At 37.2% G+C, this 22671-nt stretch overlaps 1 protein-coding gene across 1 annotated transcript in view; it reads right to left on the reverse strand.

The window, feature by feature from the left end:
- Nucleotides 1-22671, reverse strand: part of LOC150086812 (U3 small nucleolar ribonucleoprotein IMP4) — a 92374-nt gene that overhangs the window by 12623 nt on the left and 57080 nt on the right. The window contains exons 5-7 of the mRNA XM_090371586.1: nt 22077-22209; nt 15450-15604; nt 4609-4703 (exon numbers count right to left, since the gene is read on the reverse strand). Coding sequence (XP_090227712.1) covers nt 4609-4703; nt 15450-15604; nt 22077-22209 — 383 coding nt within the window. The remainder of the gene's footprint in view (nt 1-4608; nt 4704-15449; nt 15605-22076; nt 22210-22671) is intronic.

Genomic DNA, 22671 nt, shown 5'->3' on the forward strand with positions numbered 1-22671 from the left:
CTCATATCAAAACAGTTTTTGAAAACATTGTGCAGCTTGGGAAAGATCAGCTTGGATTTGAAACCTTGGATTGTGAGAGTGTGTGTCAATGCATTGACTCTCATTCTGATGACCTCGTTGATGAAACCCTTGTGGAAATGGAGCAGCAACACTTATATAAAGAAGAAGAAAATGTTACATCCATGAAAGAATTTACAATTGATGAATTGTCAATTGAATGAAGTTCGTGAATTGATAATGACAGCAGATCCAAACATCGAATGAAGTATGAAAGTAAGGCAGGCGTTGCAAAATTACATTCGATGTTATGAATGTGTGCAGATAAAAATAAGAAAAAAACTGTGCAAACTAAGCTGATCAGTTATTTTTCAAAATAAAAATACAGTACATACTTAACTTATCTTCTCTTGGTATGTACATACTGCAATAAAAATCATTTGTACTGTACTTGCCAGTATTTTTCATTTTTATCATTTTAGTTTCTTTTTTTGCAAGAACTTCGTATGCATCAATTTACAGTAAACAAACACCTATATATTTTTGCAACTTGACCCATATAATCAAATTGTTGGAACGCATTGCATTAAAATACATAATAATACCTCGATCAGCGCAGTTTTGCATAGTGCGGTATTTTTTTTGGCACGAATTAACTGCGCTATGTGAGGTATTCCTGTATTTTGTAAGTTTAGTATTAATGGCAAATTACACAAGGAAGCAAGCTTATACACCATCAACACACACACACACACACACACACACACACACACACACACACACACACACACACACACACACACACACACTTAATAATAATACTAGCCAACACCATTTTTACCTGCATCTGTTCCAGCAGCACCACCACCTCTCTCTCTTTCCTAAAATATGGATTTCAGACCTGTATGCAGTACTCAAGATACAGCCCTAACTATTGCCTTATACAATGGGATACCTCCTTGTCCCTGCTGGCAAAATTCTTATACATCAATGACAGAATCCATCCTAGGGTTCTGTCAATGATTACAACATCAAGCTATGGTAAATTCCCAATCTCTCTCTCTCTCTCTCTCTCTCTCTCTCTCTCTCTCTCTCTCTCTCTCTCTCTCTCAAATCATCATGTTATGAATCACATTATGAGTGAAATTAAAAAATCATATCTCCAACTTTTTCAGAAGTCAGTTCACATGTCCATTTCCAAGAAACTGCACCACATAAAAACCTTTTTTATGCATGCTTTTATACTTTGCAAAATCTCTGTGCTATTGTCTTAACTGGTCTTTATTAATAAACTGATATTTGTCACAATCATCAAGAAGAGTGACATCATTTCATAGATAGTGTCAAGTAAAAATCCGAAAGATGTAACGAGTCTGGTGTTTTAACCTTTTTAAAAGGACAAATTTATATTATTCTATTTAGCCCATTTTTTATATGTTTTGTCAGAGAAGATCAAGTATGACCAGTATAAATAGGATACTGGGGTTCCTTCTGGATGTGCACAGTAGTTTCACCACATTCCCTTGCCTTCTCTGCCTCTGGGGCAGCAGGGCAGCACTACAGTAAAAAAGAATGATCTGCCTGAAATGAGTTGCAGCCAGGTGCACAATTTAGTAAACAATCCCTTGGTTCTAAGAAGCAGCCTTGCTTTCTACTGCTCACTCCATTGTCACTACTGGTCAAACAACTGTCCTAATCATGTACGTTAGTTAGCTTATTTTTTAATTTAGGTCAGGATTTCATAAGGCTCTATGAATATTAAGTCGTAAGTTATGATTTAATATTCATAGAGCCTTCATCATTGAGGAATTTGACTCACACATCATAGTAGTTAATTGCTGTGTTTTAAAATTGTGGTAATAAATAGTTCAAAGATCTCAAGTAAGTTAGCTTATCTTTGTATTGAGCTAAGCATTTAAAAATTCAGTAGCATTATTAAGGAATGTAATAGTGTTATTTAGAAATGTAATAGCATTGTACATACTGCCATCTTTGGAACAGTGTAGCATTATTATACTCATACCTATTTTTAACTTAGAATTAGACTAAAATCATGCTTCAAACAAGAGCAGCAAAGCAAAAAAGCTCAAAAGTAGCTGAAATAATTTGGGAAAGAACTGTTGATGGTATTTTTCCTGTAAAACAGAGTTAAACTATGTAAGGTATGCTTCCTATGTTCTAGTAATCACCATTAATGCCATATTATGCATCCCCAAACAAACTGGCTTAATGGAAACTTCACTGTTAAGTCAATGTAGCCAGGGTGACTGTATTGACTAAACAGGACTTATACCAAACATAGTGGTTCCCATCCAACCCAGAGGTTAAATATGGACTTGGAAAAGATAATAGAATTCTTGACAGAGAAGGCTGATTACAGTCAACCTTTTGGAAAACACATTAACTATAAAAACCCTTCCCCTAACAACAGCAATAACTGCACTTTCCTTCCTTCCTTGCAATTAATTATTTATATTCCAGTAAGAAGTGCTAAAACTGAAGAAGTGCTAGCAGACAAAGACTTTTTATACACAGCATAATGCAAAAATGTGCATCTGTTAGTCTGCAAATGAAAGGCATTTAGCATGATGAAATATTATGCTGATATTATATAAAAACAGTTCCCCCTGCAAAACTAGGGGAGGGAACTGTTTTTGTAACATGTTTCTAAAGCAGAGAAGTAGCTGTAGTTAGTGCTCTCTCACCAAGGCTTGTTTACTATTTATGTAGTTATAATCCTTTGGTTTTGAAGATATAAATATATTACTATTAGAATACAAAAACAAAATCCAATTTCAACAAATTTTTAACTAACAGCAAAAAACTTGAAGGTTTACTAATATGTACTATCAAAGGGAAGCTCACATTTTGAAAAAGGCACATGCTATGACAAAACAAAATTGGTTTTCAATAATCACAATGGTTAGGAATAAAAATATACTTATTGCTTTCAGTCAATAAAATCAAAATTTTTAATTATTTTAGTACTCCAGGTTTCCATTGATATAGTATTTAGTGGCAGCAGAATAATGTTCATTTTGTCATAAACAAAATATCTCTCTATACATTAAAAAAACTTTTCCTCCTAGTGATATTTATTCGAGCCAATGGGAGAAGAGAGCGAGGCAATTACGTCACTACAAATGCAATTAATTATTGACAACTGCCTCCATAACGCTCACCAACCTCGTGCACGTGTTTCACCGTCTAACATTTGATGTTCCACCATTGTAACATTTTTTGTATATTAATGAATATTGTATACTGTATTTGTAAATGGTTTAGTATTTTGTAAATATTTTAAATATTTTTATAGTTTGTAAATATTTCAGTTAAATATTTTCGTCCTGCTCTTTCGGATGCAACAATATTCCTCATGCATTATGGGAACCCGAAGCAAAAGGCCTTTTCCTAAGTGACCTATGTGAATGCAGGTATTACATAGTGATATGTAATTTACATAATTTACATAGATTACATTTACATAATTTACATAGATTACATAGTGATATTTATTCGACCTTGAAAAGCAGGCACATTACAAATGCACAGGTAAATAATTACATAGGTCATTTCCTGATTGGATGTTGATCACAGTGACATCTGTCTGGAGGCACTGGTAGTCTCCCCCAAATCCACGTTTTTTACTCTGTGTAGAATACAATACTCTGCATAAGGCCAGGGTGTGTATGTTTTGTTGTTCCTCTGGCTACTTAGCCTTGGGGGGGGGGGCTGTAAAGCCACTAACAACCCCAGTTTCCATCACCACCACAGGGAGATGGGCCAGGACACATTAGGAGAGAAGAAAACTCTGGTGGGGTGAATCTGGGGTAGCCTAGGCATCCCAGGAGAGCAAAAAAAAAAAAAAAAAAAATTTGATTTAAAAGGGGAGACAGTAAGAGGGACCCCTGGTACAAGACGCCCATTCTGGTCCTGAAGTGGGAGTTGAAATTGGGTGGTAGGGTGAGCCACCAGGCAAAAGGGGGTAGGGGCCACACAGGGTGGGGGAAGGACACTCAACCACCCCAGGTGGTAGGAATAAAAGAACATAGGGAAAGATTCTTTTGGTGGACGTGCTTTTTGCAGCTCTGTCCCACACTTGCCTGGGGGTTTACCTAATGGCCAGTGTCAGCATTCCACACCATGCCAGCTAGGAAAAACTACAGCATGGTCTCAGCTTGGACAGACTGATGGCTATGCATGCCCTCAGGGACCCACATAGCCATCAGTCTGTCTGGTGAAGAGGCGTAGACAGAACATGCAATCAATAATAACTTTCATTCACTCAACATTCACAAAATTTTACTTTTTTATAGTTTTTTCTTACACTTTCTATTTTCTTTTATATATGAGATTAGATATCGATCAGTGTGATTCAATAGGTGTGTCTTTTATGTAGAAAAGATTTACCTTACTCCGTCATACCTCTACATATTATGTCGAAAAGTGTGCACGGGGGTTAGCAAGCAGGGGGTAGAGCTGCCTAATGATACATTAAAATAATCCTTTCACAAATTATAAAAATATATTAATTATAGATTTCTTAAACATTCCAAGTGGTGTTATAAATTGTTCCAAGTGAACATAAACATTGTATACAAAATTATCTACCTGAATGATATACAATCATCTTGATTAGCAAATGTAATTATTCTTTTACTATCTTCTTTAGGGACGGGAAAAAGATACTTTAAAATGTTCATAACCTGCAAAACAAAATAAGAAAGGTGAACAGTGATTATTTAATCATAATTTTAAATAATTAATTTCACTATTAATATTATGATAAAAAATACAAAGGAACAAAATTAAAAGTTCATAGTAAGCACACTGGTCAAAACAATCAGGAGATCACAGTATGTGCAAACAATGCTTGCTTAAATATGATGACATATATACCTCATGATGAAGTCAAAGCTAAGCTCCAATCACTATGTTGAAAATGTTCAAAACAATTCCAGAGTGAACAGTAATTACAGCTTTAATATAATGTGACACTTCAGAAGCAAAGTGCTGTGATCTTGTAGGAATTGTTTTTATGACCACTATAGATGGCATGTGCATGGACAGCAATTTTACTCCGGTGTTTGTCTCCCTCCCATAAACTGCCAAACATGCTTTGCATCTGTGATACATTGATAAAACCAGGGTATCAATAAACTGTTGCAGAACTGGTCACCACTCCAATGTAAGTACTATTTCCAGCTGATTAAGTATCACTTGACAGTCTGGATGAGCTGTAATATGTCCTAGAGTGTTTCAAATATGTCCAAAGGGATTCAAATTGACGGAGCAAGTAGGTTAATTCAGACAGATGATAATCAATGTTATTGTTGACCAGCTGTACCACAAGGGGACCAAGCATTGTCATCCATTAAAATATTCTTTTTACCTACAGCACCAGCATAGGGAGGGACCACGAGTCATATGACCTTATTTCTATACTTGCGTGCAGTAAGGTTACATTCCAGATGATGATGTGTAGATACATATGACCACAGAGACTAATGGCACCCCACACCAGCAATCCACTTCTACCAAACTGGCTGTTCCTGTATATACACACAATTGTTTCAGGTTCCTCTTTCACATCACACTAGATCCAAAGAGAATCTCATTACAGATTGTACCTGGACTCATCCATGGAGAGCACCCAGCTTCATTCCTTGTCAATACAATTATGATGTCAGGCACTCAACAGAACACACACTTTCAAATGGCCTGACTTGACACTTGTGTTCCTGTCACTGATGCAAAGCATCTGAGTAGCCTTCAAGTGTCAATTGCAATGAGCAATTGGTATTTTATACCTGTAGCTTTGATTTGTTGCGATTTATTCTCATATAATATTCTTCTTACCCTCTAGTTGCTGCTTTTAAATGTATTTATTGTTGAAGGCACAAATTGCCTTCAATTCATATTTAGCTTGTATATTTGACTTTCACTCACTAGTAAGAGCACTCGAGATCTTCCCCGGCGTCATTGATCATCTGATTCTGGAAATCTATAAATGGCCTGGATTTCTTGGAACCAATTCCAACAACTTCCTGATGGCACTCAAATAGTAAACTTGGACAAATCAATTTGAGATGACATTCTCAGATGCTTCACTACGAAGTGCATTGTCTTTGCAGCTGTAGTTCATGAATGGGATGTAATTACATTGTGGTTGAGTATTTAATGAAATAGTTACATGCCTGAATTTGCAAGTTTTTGCCTTGTACAGTGGTACCTTGGATTACGAGTAACTTGGTATGCGAGTGTTTTGCAAGACAAGCAAAAATTTTTAATAAATTTTAACTTGATAAACGAGCGAGGTCTTGCAATACGAGTACAGTCAGTTCTCGTATAACACGTGTTTACACTACACGAATTCGATCATACACGATTTATAAATAGGGGAACGATATCTTATATAACACGAACCGAATTCGCTTATGCACAATTAGCCTTTGTGTTTACAAGAAATGGCAGTCGAACGCAGAATCATCCCAACCGAACGCAACTCGATAGGAATGAAGAGAAGATTTTGAAAATGTATTTATGGTTTTTTATATCAGTGAAGGGGAAACACATTTCACCATAATAACGTAAAAACCAACAATTCCAGCTAGTATAATCGCAAATGCAATTAGATCGAGTTTACTACCAGTTTATAACAGATTCCACTAGCAGGAACGCAACTGGAAATTGTTTTTATTGTTTTATGGTAGTAACCCCTAGAAATGTGCTTTAGTAAAATGTGAGGTGTTAATAGTGTATCTCCGAATTTATGGTGTTGTTTATTCAGTTGCTACACGCGGGCAGCTTTGTTTATGTGTATCAAGCGTGCCTCCTCGTTTTGTAATTGTGCGAGCGATGAATCTGATTTCCGTGAAATCCTCAAAAGGAGGCAAAAGCAAGCGTCATTGGAAAGATTCCTTGTTAAAGTCGCACAAAAAGAAAAAATCAACAGATAGCAGTGATTCCGTTAGAGACAGTGAAAGTCGTCCTACCCAATAATTAATAAATTCGATTGCTTTATGTATATTACATTTAAATATTAAAAATATAAAAAGGTATGTATTTTGTATTAATCATTTTTACAGTATATGAATATTTTTGAGTTTTGGAACAAATCATCTGGGTTTCCATTATTTCTTATGGGGAAATTCGCTTTGATATACGAGTGCTTCGGATTACGAGCACGTTTCCGGAACGAATTATGCTCGCAAACCAAGGTACCACTGTATTTGTTTGCTATTATCATGGCCACAATGGATATCAATAAGGTGACTTCCAATAAATTGTGATGATCCCTTTCTTTTTCTTTCTTTCTTTCTTTCTTTTTTTTTTTTTTTTTTTGCTGGCACAGCAAAAACCTATGGTTATACTTGAATTTAAAGATAAGGAATAAAACTTTTTGTAATTAGAAAATAGATCTACACCTCAATTATAAAATATAAATCTTATTGCAAAAATATTTAAAAAAATACAACTTTCAGATAATATTTTAAAATATTACCGTATTTCCCCACATATAAGACGCACCTTAATTTTGGGGCCCGAAATTTGAAAAAAAAAAATGTACATAAAGTTATTGAACTCAAGTTTTATTCATCATAAAATTCATACAACTCCTTATCACTGTCAAAACTCCCATCCCTTAGCTTGTCCTCATCTGTGTCTGATGACGAATCACTGTCTTCATATATTGCCTCGTCCTCAGTTCCATCTATGGCATTTGAAATGCCACACTTCTTAAATGACTTGACAACGATCTCAATCTTGATATTATCCCAGGATCTTTTCACCCAGGTACAAACTTCTCCTATAGTTGGTTTCTTCACTCTTTCTGTTGGTGTCAAATTGTCCCCAGAAGACTTCATCCATTGGTTCCATTCGTCTCTCATGGCAGCTTTGAAGGGTTTGTTAATGCTGACATCAAGTGGTTGGAGCTGGGATGTCAAGCCTCCAGGTATGACGGCAAGTTTTGTTTTATGCTCTGCAGCAATCTTCTTTGTGTTTTTTGTTATGTGTGCCCTAAACTGATCAAGCACCAATAGGGCAGGTTTGCATAAGAGCCCACCTGGTCTCCTGCTCCAAACCTTCTCAAACCAGATCTTCGTCCCATCCTGATCCATCCAACCCTTGTCATGAACGTGGACAATCACTCCTTGAGGAATGTCTTCTTTTGGAATTGTTTTGCGTTTGAAAATCAGCATAGGAGGCAGCTTGGTTCCGTCGGCACAACAAGCTAGAACAACTGTATAATGGCTCTTTTCATGTCCACTTGTCTTCACAGTTACAGTTTTCACCCCCTTCTTATCAACAGTTCTGTTACCTGGGACATCAAATTGAAGGGGTACTTCAATTTGATGTCCCAATAGGGCAGGTTTGCACAAGAGCCCACCTGGTCTCCTGCTCCAAACCTTCTCAAACCAGATCTTCGTCCCATCCTGATCCATCCAACCCTTGTCATGAACGTGGACAATCACTCCTTGAGGAATGTCTTCTTTTGGAATTGTTTTGCGTTTGAAAATCAGCATAGGAGGCAGCTTGGTTCCGTCGGCACAACAAGCTAGAACAACTGTATAATAGCTCTTTTCATGTCCACTTGTCTTCACAGTTACAGTTTTCACCCCCTTCTTATCAACAGTTCTGTTACCTGGGACATCAAATTGAAGGGGTACTTCGTCCATATTTGCAATCTGTCCCAACTCAAACTGATGTGTCTTCCGACATTGAATGACAAAACAATGAAATTCAAGGACCTTCTGCTCATAGCTTTCAGGCATCTTTTGGGCAAGTCTGGTGCGTGTACACATGTTTAGTCCATTCCGTTTCATGAACCTGAAGCACCAATTGTGTCCTCCTTTGAAATCAGTAACTTCTTTTTCATCAGCAATTCTTCTTGCCTCATGCTGAACCATCTTTGTGGACACAGGAATTCCAATTGCCCTTTGATCCTCAATCCATATCTTCAATTCCCTCTCTAAATCAGGCTATTTTGCTGACTTGCCTCTAATGGCCTTCTTCTGCTGTGTCGTTTTCAGTAGGGATTCTTCTCGTAGCCAGTCTCGGATTGTTTTCTCAGTTGGAGGAGGACCAAACGTACGTTCAGCAGCACGATTTCCATTCACTTTTGCAAACTGGATCACTTTTAACTTGAATTCAGCACTGTACGAAAATCTTTTCTGAGCCATTTCTGAGCAGAACGTGGCAAAACGCAACCTAATATACCAGTAACAAGTGCGAAACAATGAGCGCAAAGACAACAAGCACGAAAAAGCAGGAAATGCAAGTAAAAAAATCTACAATCACTGTATAAGACGCACCCAGTTTTTAGACCCCAAATTTTTTGAAAAAAGGTGAGTCTTATACATGGGGAAATACGGTATATAATTTCCATATAAAAATATAAAAGAAAAACTACCATCTTCAGTAGTACTTAAATACTGAAAACATAATACTTAATACTATTAGTAACAAACTGTTTTTTAATATTCCTTTTCATTATAACTGGAGCAACTAATTGTTTTTTCTGAAAGATACTGAGTAAGAAAGAAAAACTACAAGGCATGCACACCTCTTCCATCAAGCCATCTTTTTTCCCAATATTCTTCCTCCAAAATAATTGAGACTTAATCCATTTATTTCTTAATTCTAGCAATTTTTCCAAGGAAACATCATCATTAATGCTAATATTTCAGATAAACTGTTTTAACTCTGCCCAAAAATATTCAATGCATTGATATTGCAGTGATATGAACCTAATACCAAAATAATTTTAAAGAAACCCTCTCTTTTTCAGCCATTGTATCAAATGTGTATATCCTTATACAGAGGAGTATTTCTTTTAACAAATTATAAAAATTCAACTTTTACTTATTGATTTGCTGAAGGGTATATCATTCCTAGCTGCCAACCAATCCATTATTTCCTGTTTTCTGACGATTTTGGAAATTTGTTTAGCTGAACACAATGATAATGCACATTGTTAATTATTATGACAGCATTTTCTGGTATATTATTGCAAAAGCTTCTCACCTCTTGTGAAACAAACTACCTATAATTGAGATTATTATATATATTTTTTAACTTTCTAAGGAATTTTAAGACAACCACTTTGTTTTTAATCCAAGCACTATTGTCTATGGTACTGCTCACCATACTGCCATAACTATCAGGGAGGTGGTCACTGTTTTCTGAAGTAGAAGATGAACAGAGTCTTGGGTCTTCTTTTCAATTTGTTGTCCCACCCCTCATTCCTATTATGCAGCCCACAATTTCACCCCCATGACTTGAGCTTTGTTTGACTGGAGTGGAAATCCTCTGGAAGTGGGCACCTAGTGCTAACTCCCATAGACTAACTTGGGTGACCCTAAACTTTTTAACTGTGCTACCCATAAAAAACTGACATCAGCAGATCAGTGTCTTCTGACCCCCAGGTAGAAGATGAACAGAGTCTTGGGTCTTCTTTTCAATTTGTTGTCCCACCCCTCATTCCTATTATGCAGCCCACAATTTCACCAGCTATAACTCAGCACCTAATCACTGTATGGGCTTGTTGCACCCACCACTCTTCTCAGTAGCTTCTCCTACCAGCTACACTATTCAAACCCTGGTAACCTGGATTCTCGATAATCTGCCTATCTACCACATATTGACCAACTGAAAACATCCAATGCTGAAGCAGAGCTCCACACATTTCTTGTGGTAGGAGACACAAGAACAAGGCTTGAGTTATCAGATGATGGCAACCCCAGTGACCACAACCATGCCCTGCAACAAATAAGAAAACTATGATGACATTTGCCCACTGTGGCACTAAATTCCCCACTCCCAGCCTTACAAGTAAAAAAGCTACACAACTAGATCCTGGCCAAAATTCTGAGTTGAATACTTCCATCACAGGAAACCAACCCCCAACAGGAGATACCACTCTGGCACAAAGGCTACAACTTGAGGAAGTTCTTGCAATTCAATCAAACTGTATTACAGCATCAGTCAGATTGCAGATTATACAAATATGGATATGGATAATATACATCCAGAATGAAAAAAATCAACACAAAGCTTGAAGCCCAACTTGAAAATATTGAATAAACAAACCAAATGCAACAGCACTGAGGAATCAACCTATTCCTGAGCAACAAGCTCCAAAGGCAAAGACCGAGACAGAACTTAAACAGAACCTTGTTGTTCATAAACCACTGGAGGAATCAACCAAGACAATTAGTGAGGCCATTAAAGAATGCCCTCAAAAAAATTGTCAAATTGCCATTAAAGAATACCTTCACAAAACACATCAAGACAAACATTAAAAGGCTAAAGTTAACTCCATTAGAAAAATTAGAAACTGGAGTAATAGTAAAAACCACAACCAAAGCAGATGTGCAAATGTTCCTCTAAAACCCATCAGTTTCTGACTTATTAGGCCTTGACTGGAAATTCTGAAGCCAAAGGGTCCTACATCATCTTGATGTTCCAAGGAGATCTCCAGTGATGAACTAGTCAATAAAGGATATCAAAGAAATCTTTGAATAGCCTTGAAGAATTCTGAAGCTTTCTCTAGAGAAGAAACAAACAAGGGCTTTACCCCCAAGTAAGCAATGCCCACAACATCGAAGGCCAACGTAAACAGGATTGTTGGGCTCACTCCAATGATCTGGAAGACAATCTCCGTCCAAACTAGGATATGCAACTGAACATCACATATATAGGGAGCACGTCCCTGTCCCTAAATGTTTCCAGTGTCTAGTATACCAGAAAGCCAAATGTCTAATCAAGCAGAGGATTGACTATGGGTATACACAATAACGAGCCCACAAACACTATGATAAACTTTATCCAGCTTGCCTAGCATGCTTGACTGGTCATGGACCAACTTAAGAAAAAAACTGACAAGGTGAATGCAAGTGTCTTGCTCATCCAGGAGCTATACGTCTGCTCTGAGAAAATTCAAGGATATCCACTTTCCTACAAAGTTTCTGAAGCGACTGGTGATACCCCCAAGTCAGTAGTACTGCATCATCAGAAATAAAAACGACTGTCACTAAGATCAACTCATACACCTCAATGGCCGCATGTGAACATGTCATTAATGAACCTGGATCCATCTACACCAAGCCTAGCAAAAACATTACTCCAACAGTGCACTATTTACAAAGAGTCAAATCCATTCTGCCCAACCAAAATATCCTTGTTGCCATTGTCACCAACTGCTTGTCTCAGCACAAACCTGACTGCTGATGGCACCCATTCTACAAACAGTGCAGTTCTTGAAGACTATATTGCTACCTCCTCATTTTAAATCCTCAACAGGCCCAGACACCTACCAACGTTCTCTAGTACTCTTCATGAATCTACTATTGATGCTGCTATGGCCACCCATTCCATCTTGCCAAAGTTCGCCTTCTGAAAGGTAAATGAGGCTTAGACCACCTCAGATCACAAGGCCATCTTCTCTCCCTCTCCCTAGTCTGTCAGGTGGATCCAGCTCTCCCCATGAACAGTGACAACACAAGTTTTGCCCTCAAGCATGCCAACTGGGACAGGTTTGTTGCTGTCCTCTGTTCTACTCTGCAGAACAGCCCACCCTAGAACAACGTGCAAAACAAGATCACCAGTATCATCCTCAATGCCTGTGCTGTTACAATTCTGAAGAAGAATCCTTTTCGAAACTTGGTTTCTTGCTGGTGCGATGCACTTTACATCCTCAGGAGATCAGTGCATAATATATGTAAAAGATTTCAGTGAACTAGATCATCATTGCCCACAGCTCAAAGTTTACACGCCCCATGACACATACAGAACAGCCTGTAACATTTACACAAAGACCACCAGGGAAAAAAAGTGGGCCACAGGATTGACTTAGTCTCCACATCTGGAAACAATGATCCTTGCAGTGTAGTTTATAAAATTGTTACTTCAAAGCTCCCCTGTGGTGAAGCAGTCAGATCTACACTGACCTCTGCGGGCATCCTTACCAACCCATGGGAGGAATCCACAACAAATATACTGACTGTCCCATTTCCTGAAAATGACCAATAACTAATAGAAGCACAGCAAACCATGTACAGTGAAAATGGATCATATGCCACGACAACAACCAAAGAGCCTTTTACCACTGAAGAACTAAATCTGGCATTGGAGAAAACTGACCTCATTGTGGTAGAAATTATTAAGCAATCCTATAACCTGTTCCCTCAGCATCTTCTGGCTTTCTACAACAAATGCCTTGACCACTCCTTTCCAAATGATGGAAACTTGTATTTCTAAGTCTTATCTTGGTAAGCCACTGACTCAGCCTATTTCTTACCATCCAATTATTCTTCTGCCAGTACTGGAGAAATCTTTGAGTGCCTCCGTCACTACAGGACCAATCTCCTATATTCCACTGCAAATCTCTATTCTCGCCTCCAGTATGGATTCAAACAGACCTGCTGTGCTGAGGATGCACTCCTCTTTCTTACAACTGCTTCAGATACTACTGAACAGAAATATCTTATTGCCATAGCTATCGACTTCACTGGTGCCTTTGATGCAGTGTGGTAGTCAAGTGTTTTGTGATGTAGGCAATCTGCCATCCCTTGAAATCTCTACAATTACCACCTTGATTATCTCAACATCAGAACCGTCATGGTCAGGGTCAGGAATAAATACAAGGAATCTACCTGACAGATATTCAGAGGCTGTCTGCAGGCCTCTGTCCTTGACCCACTCTTTTGGATGATTGTTTTGAACAAACTTCTTGCCAGTGAAATCACTCATACCTCACTCCTTGTTTTTGCGGATAATCTCATCATCCTCATAAGAGCTGACACCCGAGCTCAACTTAAAAAGTCAGAAAAAACTCTGCTCTGCAGCAAATAAATTCCTGGGTGAACCTCCATCATATTGATCAAGGACTCCCTCAGAACCATTCAACATATAAAATAGTTGGGAATCATTATCGATGCAAAGTTTACATTCCTTCTATACCTTGTTCACCTTGTAGCTAAGATGAGAAGGTACACTTCACTTATTGCCAGGATCTCTAAATGTGACTAGAGGCTCAAACATCATGCCCTCTCACCCCTCTACAAGGCTGTTTTTCTTCCAGTGGCATGATACAGAGCTGAAGTTTGGTACCATTGGGCCATCATTACTAGAAATCAACATAAATTGGATTCAGTTCATGTGACATATTCTCTTGGCCATCAGCACACCAGCCCTCAAAGTCCTTGCAGGGAAAGAGCCCCTACACCTCGAAATCATAGCCAGAAGTCTACTCTACTGTCACAAGGAGGCACTCCCTCCTAAACTACAAACCTTACAAATTCCCAGAAACAAGAAAAGAAAAACATTACTGCTCACCTTACTGACATCTGGCAAGCAAACTGAAACACTACCTCAAAGGGTAGCATTTACAAGAGTTTCATTCCAAACATCTCAATCACATATCCAAAACCTCTGCCATGGTTCTCTCCAGGACTCTACACAACCTATCTGATTATAGGGCATGGCTTGCTGAACTAAGACTTAGGGAAGATGTGTTGTGTTCCTGTGGACTCCCTGAGGACTGAGAAAATGCTTGTCGAACTCTGCTCTCTTTCTCGCAGAGAGGAATTCTTATTTGTCACCAATGAGCACTATTATACTCACTTCGATCTTCGCACAGGTTGCCTTCACCCTGAAAAGAGCAAATCTGCTCCCCTAAAGGATGGGACATCTCAACTGCAAATCTCCAACATCATCCAAAAGTCTCTTTCCTCATTTACATTCTTCAGCTCTACCTACCAAGTAGATAAATTATTCTGGAGATACTATTCTACAAGTGCTGACCTTACATTTGGCAGCATTAAAATTTAACTCCCATTTCTCCAACCATCTATGAAAGCTGTCCGAATCATTCTGAAGAAATTCAACTTGATTTTCATGAATAACTATCTTTCCAACCTTCATTATTATCTGTTTTTGTTGATCAGCATTTATAATCAGTTTTTCTGTTTTCTAAAAAATCTAAAACTATTATTACATAATACATCACAAGGAAGCAATATAAAAAATCTACTGTTACTAAATATGACCATTTGAAAACAGCAATGCAAACTATTTGTGACATACTGATTTTAAACTGGGGGGGGGGGGGGGTGAACATAAGTCAAAGCTGCCTACATAGCCATGGGTTGCACAATATAAAGAAATGTGGGCTTCTGCGTTTGAAGTGTTCTCTCTAAAAATTGATTTAACGAGGTTTAAAAGACATTAGTATTAGTGCATTACTTACATTTAGTTTGTCCAATTTACATTTGATGGAATGGTAGATTTTCCACTGTAATTAACAAAACAAAACAAAAAAAAAAAAAAAATCGCTTAAAATGCACAGGAAGTTTAGCCTTGATAAATATAGAGCAAAGAGAATTGAATATTCGTCTATTAGTTTCATTTTTTAACCCATTAAATAATAATGTAAAAATTGTACGCACTCGCATTCCTAATTTTGACTTGAAATTGTGGAATACTAGATGAGGATAAGCTTCTGACATTGTTCCTATATTAGCAATGTCATGCCTCATTATAGTGTTCATAAGAGTGAAGTATGCAGTGGGTCCATAAGGCAGATGGCAGATAATCAAAGAATCTAGAGAAATAAAATATGTAAAACAATTATGCTCATAAAAGTTAAACTACAACTTTGTAAAATAAATTAACAATATAAATAAATTTTATGAAAGAGAGAAAATATTGTAATCAATTTTAACTAAGATTTCATATTAAAGGAAAACTAATAGGAGTACTTAGACTTGCAATTATCTAAAGTGGTCGGGATATAAATTTTCTTACATAATTTGTAAAATGATATAAAAAGTTATAATAAAAACATGACATTATTTATATACATATTCAGATTTAATACATACATATTTTTTGAAGAAAGAAAAACAAGTTTTTTTTCTTGTTTAGCTTTCTTGCAAATGGTATTGTTCATTATCTCATTGTAGAGTGGTATCCCCATGGTTTCATGTAGTTCAGCAGAGGGAAGGACTCCACAAGAGAAAGCAGGATTAACTGGGCTGTAGGGAAGCCAACTAATTGAGTATATACTGTTTTCCATAAGCTATTTAAATACAAACTAGTCAGAAGTATAGAAACTGTCACAGAACTTTAATTCAGTCGCTTGTTTGTCTGCAATTGGTGGCAAGGCAACTAAAATCATAAGACATATCATTATATATGTTGTATATTAACCATAATCAGTTTGCCTATTCTGAAGGATGAAGAACCAGTTTCCAAAAGAAAAATCCATGGCAACTCTTGAATTAGAAAATCAGCCACAGTGCAAAATAATACATAAAAATGACCTCCAGCCAACTTCAGAGAATTTAAATACAGGCTTTTTTTTCACATGGTGTGGAATAACGGTAAGCATAATCACACACCCCAGACACTGAAGAATAAAAGGAAACCAATGAACTGCAAAGCAGAGGCAAATTACAAATTGTAGCCCCTCCAATAATCTGTGCAATGGACATACACACACAATAAAATTACAGAAGTGAAATCAGTCATGTGCATATAAAATACAGTAAACCCTCGCTATTCGCGGTATCTGCATTCGCGATCGCTGATTTAATATAAAATGAAACTTTAAAAAATGTGAATTTTAAAGCGCCGTGAATATTTTCCGCCATAAAAAAACATCGCCGTGGCTAAAATTATCTTTCCCGGTCAAAACAGCACTCAGTGGGTGGGGAGAGAGGGGTGACAAAATCGCGAGTGTGGATGTTTCTCGCTAATCCTTGTTCAGTATGTGTTATGCGCTTGTCATGGAAGGTTTGGTCGTTTGCTTTTAATTTATATGCTTATAAATTGAATAAATTTATCAATTTATAAATTGATATGCTTACAAAAGTGATAAATCTACCGTTTTGCAGTGTAAAACAGACTTTTAGTGTGTTAACGGAAGAAAGTGCCTTTATTGTGGACAAGTTCTTTTTTACCCGTACAAAAATATGGCTACGAATAACAAGGGAAATGTGAAAATATCAAAGAAGGTGATGACATTAGCGAATAAAATTGAGTTATTAGACAAAATTTCTAATGGTGAAAGCGTCTCTTCAGTGGCAAAACATTATAAAATCAATGAGTCAACGGTACGATCAATCAAAAAATCGGAAGAAAAAATCCGCCAGTGTCCTTGAAAACGCTCTAATTGCTTCAAAAATTTGCTTTGTAACTCGTGATGTTAAATTAGAAAAAAAATGGAAAAAGCTTTAAATCTGTGGATAGAAGACCGAACTCAAAATAAAATTCCGTTAAGTTCACTCATCATTTGTGAAAAAGCAAAACTCCTTTATCAACACTTTAGCGAAACTGGTGATAGCACTGGCGGGATAAGTTTTTTTGCTAGCAAAGGCGCTGGTTTGAAAGATTTGTTTGAAATTTCTAATAAATATTACATTTAATATTAAATTGTTTCTTATTTTCATTCCATACCTCATGTTTGCATTTCACTATGTACTGTCTATGTACATAGTCATATTATGAAGGTACATATAATATATACATAAACAAAATTTTAGACTAGTTTTTCTTATATATTACATACTTTGGAACGGAACCCCTTTATTACTATGGGAGCCATAACTCAGTATTCGCATTTTCGGTATTCGCGACATTTCTCAGGAACGTAACCCCCACGAATAGCGGGGGTTTACTGTATGGCCATTATTCATCACACATTTCTAAACTTGACGGTTCACAAATATTTCAGGAACATAATAATTAAGTATGGTATTTTCCCATAGCCTAAATTATCACTGAATGTTACCCTCACAGAGCCATGATCACTGGCATGGTATCTGCACAAACTGTTCTTCCACATAGTTGGAAGAACAGCATGGATAACAACTGGATTTTATTCCTATGCAGTGGAGGCACTTGTGGGCTTTTTCCTCTTTACTGTGGACAAATTGGTCACTTCTGAAAGAGTTGCTTAGTTGCTCTATTTTGGAAACTTTGAACTTTTCTTTGTTAGTTTGCATGAAAATTAACATATCAAACACATAATACATGCAATTTACTGACTCTAAATACAGATGACTAAAATAACTATCCTTTGTATCCAAAGTTCTGCTTTAGGTTGAGTTGTTTTGAATAAGTAACAAAGCAGTACAATTTCATCATTGCCGTAAACTTTTTTTTTTTGTTTTTTTTTAAATGAAAACCTCAAACATGAGAGGTATTAGAACCTATAGTACTTAGTGCCGTGCAAAGACTGATGGTTGAGATGATGAAAGATGTCTGTTGACATTAGACTTGAACTTCTGTAGATTGTAATTTTCAGGAAATATATATGAAGAAGAAAAGTTGATTCTGTGAGTATGAAATTGGATAGGAAAAGGATATTGATTGGGTGCGGCACATGTTCGGCCTGCTTTGGAAGACTGAGAGAGAATGGTAGAAGCCAATTCAGAAAAACAGTGCTCATGGAAGTATCCATAGAAACAGTATGCAACAGAAACAGAACATCTATGAGACAGGAGTAGAGAGACTCTGTTGGAGATCAGTCATTAATTAACATAACTGCTCTCTTGAAGCCTCAGAGAGGTTTTGGGGGCACCATTCCAGATGTGGGAACAATATTCCATGGTAGGGCAGATTTGCGACTTGTACAGAGCGAACAGCTGTTTGGTGGAAAAGTAATGCTGAGAGCAAAACAGAAAACCCAGTTTTTTAGATGCAGAGAAAGCAATATTACAAATGTGCTTATGCCAAGAGAGATTAGAAGTCAGGGTAATCCCCAATAAAGTTATATGACCTTGCCAAGAAATCAGAATGTCACTGGAGATTAGCATAGGAGCAGAAGAATTCTTTTGCGAGAAATAAGACATGATTGAGTTTTAGAAGGATTGAAATCAACTCAGTTATCTTTGCTCCACTGGAGCCCAGCATTTAAGGAATTGGTAGTGGATATTTGAGAAGTTGAAACTGTTTGTGTAATGCAAAGTTTCTCGAGCTGGAAGGTGGAATGAAATGTGCTATCATCAGCAAAATTATGGATAGGATTTCTGGTCAGTGGAAGGTCATTAATATACAAAAGGAAAAGAGTGGGAGAAAGAACTGAACCTTGGGGAACACCAGCATTAGTGGAAAAGTTAGAAGACACAGAACTAACTACAATCATCTGCAGTGAGCGGTCAAAGAGAAAACTAGATACCCAATTACAAAAAACAGTTGGAAAATCAAAAGATGGAAGCTTATTTAGGAGACTTTCATGCAAAACATAATCAAAAGCCTTTGAAATGTCAAGTGCAACTGCTTGAGTTTCACCAAACTTTTCCATTGAATTTATCCATTAATGGATAAAATAAGCCAGAATATCACCAGTGGATCGACACTAACGGAATCTATACTGATGATCGTTGACCAGACGGAAGGTTTAAGAGTTGGCAGTTAATTGATTTCTCCATTACTTTAAAAAGAGTAGGAGTAAGTGCAATGAGACAATAACTGGATGGGAGAGATTTGTCAGCCTTTTCAGGAACTGGCTGAATATGAGCAAATTTCCAAGCAGAAGGAAAAACACCTTTGGAATAAGATGGTGAAAAAAGGTGATATAGGTTTTCAGAAAAAGTGGAGAAATACTATCAAGACCTATAGCTTTCTTAGCATCAAGACTGATCAAAATTCATCTGACATCCTTTTGACAGGAGACCACAGGAGGCATAGAATGGAATGTACCAGAAATGATGGGAGGTGGTTTACCAAGATCATCAATACATGAATTGGAAGAAAATAGGATGCTAGCAGGTTAGCTTTATCTTTGGGTGAAGTGGCAATAGAATCATCTGGTTTTGACAGAGTGGGGGGGGTAGAGTGGGGCAAAAGCTGCAGCCAGTAGCTTTGACAAGAGACCAGCATGCTTGGTTACCATTTGGATAAGAAGCAAGTTTTCTACTCTTAGCCTGTTTGATATATATTTTGGATTAATTAATAACTGCTTTGCAATTTTTGTGAGCTTTGGTGTAGACAGAAAATGAACCTGGAGATTTAGAAACAGGCTATTAAAATATGCAACCTTCTTATCTTGAACAGCCTTAGCACATTTATTGGAAACCAAGGTTTAGATCAGATTTTTCCCAAAATGTTTTCCATGGAACACTAGTGTTCCGTAGAGGTAATGGCATCTATGAAAAAGTAGCAATGTGGTGATCTAATATGCCATTTATATACAATTTAGCCGGGAGTACACCGGTTGGTTGAAGGAGGGGGGGGGGAAACAAATCAATATCATAACTAAACTCACTTCCTTGTATAAATTTTTTTTTGATAATTATCAGTATTACCAAGGTTAAAATAAATGACCATGGATTTGTGGTCAAAAAAAGGAACTTTAAAATGAGAAGCAAGTACTCCTAGTAGTGCAACTGTGGTCGATGAAATCGAACACAATATTGTTGCACTTCAAAGTGAGAATGAACAATCCCAGCCTTTTTTTCCCCAAAAATCCGGAGTGAAAAAACAGGAACCAACTAACAAAAGACCAAAACGAAAGTATGATGACAGTTATTTGAATTTTGGCTTTGTGTTGGAAATGATGCTCCTGATGCACAGCGTGTCATATGTAATAAAATATTAGCAAACAGTTCTTTGGCCCCCTGCTAAACTTGTGTTTTGTAAATAAATCTTGCAGATCATCCCATTTTGCATTCTTTTAATGCTAAACAATACGAGGTTGAGAATGGCCACGAGAGAAAGGCTCCATTGGCGAAGAGACCATCACCAAGTTGCGATCTGAGATGCCTAGAGGACAACTTGACTTGACCACGTACTTAGGATTGTCTGGTATTCTGGTGGGTAAATGAACAATATGTGAAGGTCATCAGTAATTGCAAAAGTATCAGCATCTCGACCAAATGGGACCGTGTGACTAGAAATTGGAAGGCAGCTGGTATTGTGAACGTTAAAATCACCAAGATTATTATCTTACTGTTCGGAAAGTTTGGCTGGAGAATGTTAAGTTCCAAGCGATTAGTGGAGTTGGGGGAATGATAGAGGCAACAAATTCATTTGTGAGAATTTGTCATAATTTAAACCAGAGAAGATCGAAAAGGGGAGGTTTTAAATTACTGTCTCTGACAGGGAATATCAGAATGGACATATGCACAAGTACCACCTTTGAAGCAAAAGGAATCATATAGCGAATAATTCGAACAACTGAGATGAGCAGTGGCTGAATCAACAGGTAACTGGGATTCTGTCAGAAAAAGTAAAGGGACTTTGACAGACTAAGTGGAAATGGGCATCACTGAGGTTAGAATTGAGACCAAGTGAAATGAACAAGGAAGTGTTTGAGAGGTTTAGATCTTTTTGCAGATAAGTTTGTTTTATTAGTTTGACAATTCATGGTGTATTCAGAAGTAAGATAAGCTGGCAAGGACATGCTGTATGAAGTAATGAAATTTTTGAATAGAGAGCACACATGGTAAGAATATACCCAGCTCCTTGAAATAATACGGAGCTCGACAATGCCCCCAACAAATACAACATTTACTAATCACAAGGACCACAACAACAATAAAACTCAACTGGAGCAAGCTACAGTGAAAAAATGGTGGATGAGCAACAACTTCCTCGCATTCACTTCACATTTGAGAGATGTTAATAGTCATCAATACAATAAAAGTCTTTCTGTCTAGACAAGTTGTGTTTCTCATATTTTTAGACCATTTAAATGTCTTGGATTAGGTACACAATATCCAAAACATTTTTGTATCCTTTAATGGCCTGTACTCCCTGCTAGAAATTCAACTTTTCCATAATTTTCACTGAGACACTGTGGCAACCAGCTGTTTACGTTAAAATACAGTGGCCTTAAATTGATGTAATCATATGGATATCTCCAAAGGCAACTGAAGAGCACTTAAATCCCATAAATAAAGGAATACTAACATGTATACTAAGCATATTTGATTTAATATTCTAAACATAACCACCTTACTATTATATCCTGCTCACTTGTAATATCACAGAATTATTTCTGAACATTCTTCCTTTATTTTAACCAGCAATAAATTCATTTCATAAAATGCCTTTTAAGTGTAACTTACCTGGCTGACCTCTAGTTTCATGAACTATAATAAAATCAGTGACATCATTTGCTCTGCATGCAGCGACTAGTTGTTTCATTTCATAATTACCTCTATTCATCCTCTGTGAATTTGGAAATATAAGTCTCAGCTCCTGTGGAATAACCATAATTACTTAATATACAAGTGTTATAATAAAAGGACATAGAACTTTTATTAACACACACACCAAATAAGCAAATATATAAATTTCTGGTTATACTCTGCATGGCCAGAAGAGTTTCACAACTTAACTGTAACCATTTTATTGCAATTGACAGACAAGTGCTGCAGTGAAGAATAGACCATGCATTTTTTGTGACAGCCTACAGACTCAATCTTGCAATACAGTGTAAATACCATTGCCCGTGCAAATTACCCAAAGACCAGCCAGTCCAACAGAGAGAGAGAGAGAGAGAGAGAGAGAGAGAGAGAGAGAGAGAGAGAGAGAGAGAGAGAGAGAGAGAGAGAGTTGAAATACTCTTATAAGGAAGGAGTAAGATCCCTCCCTCCCTAAGGGGCGCTCTAGTCGCGGAAGAGAACAGTCGATGGATTTCTGGCTGCTGTAAAGGATAAG

The sequence above is a fragment of the Mastigoproctus giganteus genome, chromosome 4 (genome assembly GCF_048544385.1).
Source record: "Mastigoproctus giganteus isolate SK-2022 chromosome 4, ASM4854438v1, whole genome shotgun sequence".
Lineage (NCBI taxonomy): Eukaryota > Metazoa > Arthropoda > Arachnida > Uropygi > Thelyphonidae > Mastigoproctus > Mastigoproctus giganteus.